This window comes from Vicia villosa, linkage group LG2, assembly GCF_029867415.1.
Source record: "Vicia villosa cultivar HV-30 ecotype Madison, WI linkage group LG2, Vvil1.0, whole genome shotgun sequence".
NCBI classification, from domain to species: domain Eukaryota; kingdom Viridiplantae; phylum Streptophyta; class Magnoliopsida; order Fabales; family Fabaceae; genus Vicia; species Vicia villosa.
This window is the reverse complement of record NC_081181.1, coordinates 29,898,590-29,907,005: the sequence shown is the minus strand read 5'-3', so window position 1 is coordinate 29,907,005 and position 8,416 is coordinate 29,898,590. Positions and strand designations below refer to the sequence as shown.

Here is an 8,416-nt window from a genome sequence, read left to right as displayed (position 1 = left end):
AATATTATAGGTTATGCATTGAAGAAAAGTCCATTTGACCACAACTTTGACTTTGAGGGACAAAATCCTAATTTGGAAAAGAAAAGCTCGCTAAGTAGAAAACCTGAAAGGGTGACTTAGGCAAAAATGAGTGTCTCGATGGACTGAAAACCTGAAAAGGCAGTCCAGGCAAAAATTAGAGACAAACAAAAAATAAATAATGATCCCGATGGATTGAAAACCTGCAAAGACAGTCCATGCAAAAGTTAGGGAATATGGCAAGTAACCACATCCGGCATAACCTGACCATCTTGAAGAAAGTTTTTGAAGACTCTTAGCCAACGTCAACATACGCCTGATATTCAAAGTTGTTAGGGAGGCTAGTGATCATTGTATTTAATGTACCCTTTCCATTAAAAGTTACGATTTTTAAACTTTGTAATCCACGGAGTAATGTCGTTCGCAGACTACCATTCCATTAATAAAATTTGAGCCTTATCTCATTTCTTGGAATTCTTATATTTATTCTATCTTGCAAAATTTTGCTTTTGAAATTAAAAAGATTTGAAACAAAAGTCAGTTTTTTTTCAAAATAAAATAAAAAAATGACAGAATGTTTTCTTAAAAACTCGTGGGCACAGAGGAAAGTGTTGACCTTGATCCTAGAAAGAGTTGGTCCTTGAAACGAGAAATGAAAACACCAATAGATTTTATCCCCACAGAGCAGCTAGGTCTTGACACAAGTTGTCTCCAGCCAAAGACGGGTTTTCTTCTCGAAATGTGTTCCTCTTTTCAACAGGTTTTCTTCTCGGAATGAATCCTTTTGACAATAAAGATTGATTTGAAGAGTGCTCTCTTCCCCAACAAGATTTTCATCCCCAACAGAAGATGTTATTGACAATTGGTCGAGTATATACTCTGGTGTTGTCATCCCCAGTGTGACCAATTGTATTACATGTCTGTTTCGTTAGTATACATATAACACTCATTCATGCATTCATACATTCATATATTCATGCACATCATTTGCATCTTGTTAATATGATTGTTGTTCACCAATCAATGTCTTTACTTCTTCCACATAAGCGTCATCTTTAGGCAGAAAGACCCTTAATCCTTGTGTTTCCCCAAAGAGTTTATTCCTCATGGGAAGATCTTGCTTCAGCTTATTCATCTATCTGTATTTAGGATGAATCCCCATTTTGAGCTTATTTCTCATTGGAAGTATCTTCTTTGGTGTCTCTTTCTAACTTCGCCTCGGATTGAATTTCGTCTCCAACAGATATAATCATTGAAGGATAGAAAAACACTTATAAAGTGGGGGGGGGGGGTTTGAATAAGTGTGACTTTAAAAACTTGTAACATAAAAACAATGAACACAATTATTTTTATCTTGGTTCGTTGTTAACGAAACTACTCCAGTCCACCCCCTTAGAGTGATTTACCTCAAATGAGGATTTAATCCACTAATCCAACTGATTACAATGGTTTTCCACTTAGATAACTTCTAAGTCTTCTAAAGTATACAGATCACAACTTGATCACTCTAGGAATTCACCACTTAGATAACCTCTAAGTCTTCTAGAGTCTACTGATCACTCTAGGAACCTTTTATAATCAATGTAAAATAATATTTACAAGAGTATGAATTGCTTCTTATAAAGCTATAATCACAACAGTGATATTTCTCTTAAGTTCTAAGCTTAACACTCACTAAATATTACAAGAGTTTGTGAGGTTGAAGATGAAGTTCGTGAGCTTTGATTTTGACAGTGTTTTGGTATTTTGCGCAAGAGTTAGTTAGCCGCTTCTGATCAGAACTTCTTTATATAGGCATTTGAGAAGATGACCGTTGGATTGCATTTACTGCTTTGCGTGAATAGTACAACATTGCATTTAATGTTTCACACTTTTGTCAACTACCTCGAGCCATGCTTTTGCTGCTTTTACTGACTTTGCCTTTTGTAGCTTCTAACGTTCCTTTTGTCAGTCAGATATTAGACTTAATAGCCTGTCATCTTGTACTTGCTTCTGAACTCAGATTTGTGAATACAACGTTTGAATATCAGAGTCAATCAGCTTGGTGCAGAGCATCTTCTTGTCTTCTGACTTTAAAGAGCTTGAGCGTGATACCGTTCAGAACTTCAGTGCTTCTGCTTCTGACTTCATGTTCTTCTGATGCTTCATAGTCCATGTTCTGATTCTTCTTGACCATCTTCTGATGTCTTTCCAGAGCATGTTCTGATGCAGCCATCGAGAACCTTCTGAGTCAGTGCTTCTGAGCGCTGCATTGTGCATACTCTTTATGTATTTCCTGAAATGGAAAATGCAAAGGATTAGAGTACCATATTGTCTTATACAAAATTCATATATAATGTTATCATCAAAACAAGAATATTGATCAGAACAAATCTTGTTCTAACAATCTCCCCCTTTTTGATGATGACAAAAACATATATAATTGATATGAATTTATAACCAGAATATCAGATGACAAAAGATAATTACACAGATATAGCATGAGCATATAATCAGAGTGTGTGAATATGTCTCCCCCTGAGATTAACAATCTCCCCCTGAAGTAAATACTAAAAGAATTTATAAATAAAAGACTTCCCTGAGTATTTTTCCATTTTAGTAGAGACTTTCACTTTGCATAGAACTTCAGAATATTCACAGCTTCTGTAACACCCGTATAAGTTTAATTTTAATTTAATTGGAATATTGAATTAATAATTAGAATTATTAAGGATTTTGTGAAAATAATGGTTTATGGCATTTGGGTCATGTGAGAAAATAGTAAAAGAGGGGGGGTTGAAGTGTAGTAAGGCTCTTTACTAAATTTTAGTTATTATTTTCATAAAATACTTGGAATTGGGAAAGAAGGAATAGAACGTGAAAAAGTGAAGGTTTGGAACACGAAGAACGTGAAAGAGGAACAAAGAGGAAGACACCAAAGATCAAGAATTTGGCTAAGGTAAGGGGGGACTCTCCACTTAATCTCTATTATCGTATTATGAATAGTAGTGTGGATTAGGAGTATTGTTTGGTTTAATTGATTCTATATTCTTGATTTTCTATTTTTGTGTTCATCAATTGGATTGGAATTTTGACTGTTAATCCCAAATGACTGAATAGATTAGGTTGTGATGAGTAGAATCGATTGTAGAATCATAAACTGTTGATCTTGGGTGGTATCTATGTTGTTTAGAATGTGAAATTTCTGGTTTTGAGACCCAAATCGCAGGCTGTATAGATGAATTTGCGAGGAAGACGAATGGGTAAGTTGCAGGTTTTGGTAAACTGCTGCCTATCTGCGTATGATACGTGTATGGTACGCGTATGGGGGGCTGATACGCGTATGGTACGCTCCCCAAGTGTGCATCCGGTTGCACCTTCTGCTCGTACGCGTATGGTACGCGTATGGCACTTGGCTGGTACGCGTATGCCTGGCTGGTACGCGTATGTGTGCGTTTGGTGTGGAAAAATGGATCTGCTCATACGCGTATTGTAACACCCCACTTTCCCATTTTATAAAAATACGGTAAAATAATAAAAATTTATCAGAGTTCACAAACAAAAGTGGAATGTCACGTCATTTCAAGCCAAACAGAATATGAAGTCTCAATTACTTCATCTATTCATTTCTCATTAATCAATAAAAACAGCGGAAATATTATTTTATTTGAAAATAATCACGGCACAATTGCCAACTTATTCCAAAACTCCACACAAAATCGTGGTCCTCAAATATTTGAATCAATAACAGATACGTAACAAAATTCAATTGAAAATAACAAATAAAATAATCCCCAAAAACATCCCGTGTTACGTATCAGAGCGACTCGAACTAACAACATGGAAGACTTCCATAATGCTATCCTGGACTTCCACTGATATTCTTGAGTACCTGCCCATTTCCCATGGTAGGGGAAATATCAGCAGAAAGGGTGAGTACTCACATACCATTACAAAAGATATAGATACAGATATAATAACATAATTCACAGGTTGTGGTTCATGTTCCCATAACATCACACTTCATATACAAACTTCATTTATTCAAACATTCATCACAGTATAAATTAACGCATCATTCACAATATCATAAACAAGTCATCACAGATCCGTTCATTTATGCAACTCCACAATGCACATATCACGACACATGTAACAGCCCGACTTTCATTTTTTCGAGTTTTCGATTTTATTTAATCGAGTAAATTATTTTATTGAGTCGGTAAATATTAATTATGTTAATATTTTACTTATTACTTTCCATGTGTGTAATTATTATGTTTTGGTGTTAATTGGTTAGAAATAATGTTAAGTTACATTTGGGCCAAAATTGGAATTAATGAGAGTTAAGTGGGTGAAAATGAGAAGTAGGGAAATAAAAAGAGATATAGAGAAGTAGAAGACATGTTGTCTTAGAATAGAAGAGAAAAAGAGATATTTTGGAGAGAAAGAAGAAAGAAAGCTAGGTTGAAGAGAAAGAGGGAAATTTGTGGATTTTGGTAGAAAAGCTTTGCAAACAAGATCAAAGGTAAGGGTTTGAAATCCATTTGTGATTATGAATCTATCTATGGTGTATTTTTGTGTTGGGTTGTTGTTGATTTTACATAGTTATGACATTAGAAGCTTAGAAATGCCATGAATGTGTAGAAAATGGAGTTTATGCATAAGTTCATGTTACAATCCATAAAAATAGGAATTGGAATGTGTAGAAATGATTTTATGATATGGTTGTTGTTACTAATCATAGAAATAAGTATGGATTAGAGTTGTAGAAGGTTTGACAATAATGGGTATATGGGAAAATAAGTTTTCATGTGTATTGGAATAGTAAAGTCGGTGAAAAACGGTGTTTTAACGGTTGGAAATCGATGAAAAATGAATAGTAAGGTCGAATAGGATTATAGAATAGTCGGGTGCATTTATTCGAGCGTTTCCATTTGGTATTGATAATGTTTGATCAAAAATTCCATTTGTGTGAATAGTGAAATGTTGGAAAATAATTGAAATTTTATCGAGATTTTATCGTACCAAAAGTTGCCTCATAATATGTACATATACCATAATTATTCTGTTTCGTGAAAATAGTCGTTTAAGTCGGGTTTTCGGTGAAAATGGTGCGCTGGCAGCAGCTTGTATTTGCTGCATTTTTCTGATATAACAGGCTGAACCGGTTACCCATTGTGTGTTGCAATTTTTTTTATTTCAAAAATCCATAACTTTGTAACCGTTAATCTGTTTTAGTCCCCGTTTGGACCGTTGCGAAGCTAATTTAATTATCTTCTTGTTGGTGACTAAAATGACTTATTTTAATCACTTATTTTAATGACTTATTTTGAGAAGTGATTAATTGTGAATAAGTTGATATTTATGTTCGATTAATATGTGATGTATATTGATGAATATAAATTGTATGAATGCTATGTGATGCATTATAGTGGAATAATTGTCATGCGTTGTGTACTTGGTGCAATATTTGAGATATGATTATGTAATGTAAGAGGTGTGTCCGTCTTAATTGCATGAGTCATATGTGTTTTTGCACACTTACACTAGCATGAGTCGTGAAGTGGCAATGTCGGGTAATCTTGCGAAGATTATTTGCTTGTCCCAAACCTGACGTGGAAAAGGGGTTTGAAAGCTTAACGTGGAATGGGGCTTTTGTTGGTTACCTAGTCTATTGGTTAGACAATCGGCGTGCCGGAAATGGTAATGTTGAGGATCCGCATGCATATTACATAGAGTCACATATTGAGTCGCATGTGTCGGTGTGAGTATATTTGTGTGATTATGTGATATGTTTACATGAGTTGTATCCTTGTGTGGAATTGAATGTGTTGTGTGAACTTGCACTTGTTTTGTGTTATGTGTTCATATTCATGAAATGATGTTGGAATATATATATATATATATATATATATATATATATATATATATGTAACATTGATTATGTTTATATACATGTGATGTGAATACTTACCTATTGCTATGATAATTTATAATGATTTGAATTCTCACCCTTCTGTGGATGTTTTGTTGTGAAAAATCCACAGGTACGAAAGGTAGCGGTGTTGCTAGCAAGAATTAGTCGGAGATACTAATCTTTTTATTTTGTCATGGCTAGATAGTGTATAGTGCTCTGGTCGTGTAACACTTGGGGTAGACTAATTGAACATGTATTTTGTGTACAGAGATGTGATGTAAATCTCTTGTGCTTTTGATGTTGTTTCATATGATGTATAGTGGCTTAGTGCCTAAGACTATATTTTGTGAATGTTGAAGTATGTAATTCTTCATTCTTTATCATATATGAAATGTGTGTTTGATATCCGCTGCGAGAATGCAAATATGATATATGTTTTCAAATAGGTGTTATAACATGACCATTGCATGACAGGTTTTAAATTTTGTATGAAAATAAGTGTGATGCCCTCTGAATGCATTCTTTATTTAATTACTCTGTTTGGATATTCATTTATCTTATTAATTGGGGTTTAGAAAAAGGGGGTGTTACATAGTGGTATCAGAGCACAGTCGGTCAGTTTGAGTCAGGATATTAACTATGTTTAATTCCTTTGTTTGATTTATGTATCTGACATAATCAATCTTGTTCTTTTGATGTGAATTGTCTATTGCTTGGAAAAGCAGGACGATGGCTGGAAGAAACGATGCTGCACTAGCTACTGCATTGATGCAGTTTGCTGGTGCGATTCCTCAGATGCTTGCTGGGAATCGTGAGGGTAATGAATTCCGTCCTTTGGAGAAGTTCCAGTTGAACCATCCTCCAACTTTTGAGGGTACTCATGAACCTGACAAGGCTCAATTGTGGTTGAAGGAAATTGAGAAAATCTTTCGGGTTATGAACTGTACTGATGCTCAGAAAGTGCAGTTCGGTACTCACAAGCTAGAGAAGGAGGCGGAAGATTGGTGGAACAATACTGCTCAGAGGTTTTGTGATGATGGAACGGTTGTCACTTGGGAAATTTTCCATGAGGCTTTTCTGGAGAAATATTTTCCCGAAGATGTTCGTGGGAAAAAGGAAGTTGAATTCTTAGAGTTGAAGCAGGGTAACGGTACTGTTGCTGTGTATGCTGCAAAGTTTGAGGAGCTAATCAAATTTTGTCCTCACTACAACACTACTAATGCTGAGAAGTCTAAATGCTTGAAGTTTGTGAACGGTTTGAGGCCGGACATTAAGAAAGCTATAAGTTACCAACAAATCGCTCGATTTTCTGAGTTGGTGAACAAGAGCCGAATCTATGATGAAGATAGTCGTGATAGTACGGCTTACTTTAAGTCATTGAATGAGAAGGGAATTTTCGTGGAAAACCTTATGATGGGAAAGGGAAGCAGAAAATGGGTTTTGGCAAGAAACTAAGTGGGGGAGAAGCTCGTACTTCGAACAGGTGTTTCAAGTGTGGTGAAGAAGGTCACCGTATTGCTAATTGTCCTAGTGTGGAGAGGAAGTGTCATAAGTGTGGCAACATGGGTCACACGGCTAATGAGTGTAGAGTTGGTTCTAATGTGACTTGCTACAATTGTGGTGAGAAAGGTCACATTAGTACTAAGTGTGACAAGCCAAAGAAAGAACAAGCCAAAGGGAAGGTGTTTGCATTGACTGGTGCTGAGACTTCAGCAGAGGAGTGTCATACCCCAAATTTGTCCTACCCTTATTCATCTGGCTTATAATTCACATGCATACACCATTTAGGTCATAATACAACTCATGCATTCATATCATTGGTATTAATCAGAGACTAGCAAGGGATATCTTCTATGGCAGAGGATTTCCTACCAAATGTGTGGATCTGAGGTGTGATCATGTGGCTCTATGTTCATTGAAGCCCACCTGGATTAGGATTCTCTCATTCTCAACTCAAGGCATTGGTTGAAAAGTACAAGCTTGATGTTCATCTGATTATTCGGAATTAGGGTTTCTTGACCAAAGTCAACGCAATGGACTTTTTGGTCAAATACATGGATCGAGAGTCGATTTCATGGAGAGAAGTGGCACGACGCTTGTATGGAAGTGTTCAGTTGATCTTTATGGGTCAGAAGCGGGCTAATCGGGAATTTCATTAAAATCGGAGGAAAATCAGAACAGTTGACTTTTGGGTCAAAATCGGAAGAATTGTTCGAATATTGACTTGTGGTAGAAAATCGGTCAAGAAAAGTCAAAGAATGGATAAAATCAGGGGTTTGACAAAAAGTTGCCAAAAATAGAAAAATGACAAAAATAGAAAGTTTCAACACTTAGAAAATACTATGACATTTTAAAACTTGATGAGCAGCCCACTTCAAGTCCAGATTTTGCATGGGTCGAGGCATCATTTCAAGTCGAGTTCAAAAGCAAAAATACTCAGATCATGGCATACTACAATTCTCTAGTTGAAGGCTTTCTCATTCAAGGCTTGGTTAGGGA

At 35.8% G+C, this 8,416-nt stretch overlaps 1 protein-coding gene across 2 annotated transcripts; it reads left to right on the top strand.

The window, feature by feature from the left end:
* Positions 1–4,274: 4,274 nt before the first annotated feature.
* Positions 4,275–7,632, top strand: LOC131646046 (uncharacterized). Of its 2 annotated transcripts, none has more exons than XM_058916217.1 (2): positions 4,275–4,525; positions 6,048–7,632. In XM_058916217.1, the coding sequence occupies exon 2, from the start codon at positions 6,647–6,649 to the stop codon at positions 7,370–7,372; it is 726 nt and encodes a 241-aa protein (XP_058772200.1). In that variant the 5' UTR covers positions 4,275–4,525; positions 6,048–6,646; the 3' UTR covers positions 7,373–7,632. The 2 variants fall into 2 exon arrangements, with proteins under 2 accessions (XP_058772200.1, XP_058772201.1); XM_058916218.1 differs by having other exon boundaries at positions 4,278–4,525; positions 6,643–7,632.
* Positions 7,633–8,416: the final 784 nt, after the last annotated feature.

Excerpts from the sequence above, each read along its gene's own strand:
- LOC131646046 (XM_058916217.1), top strand. The coding sequence starts at position 6,647 with ATGGCTGGAAGAAACGATGCTGCACTAGCTACTGCATTGATGCAGTTT.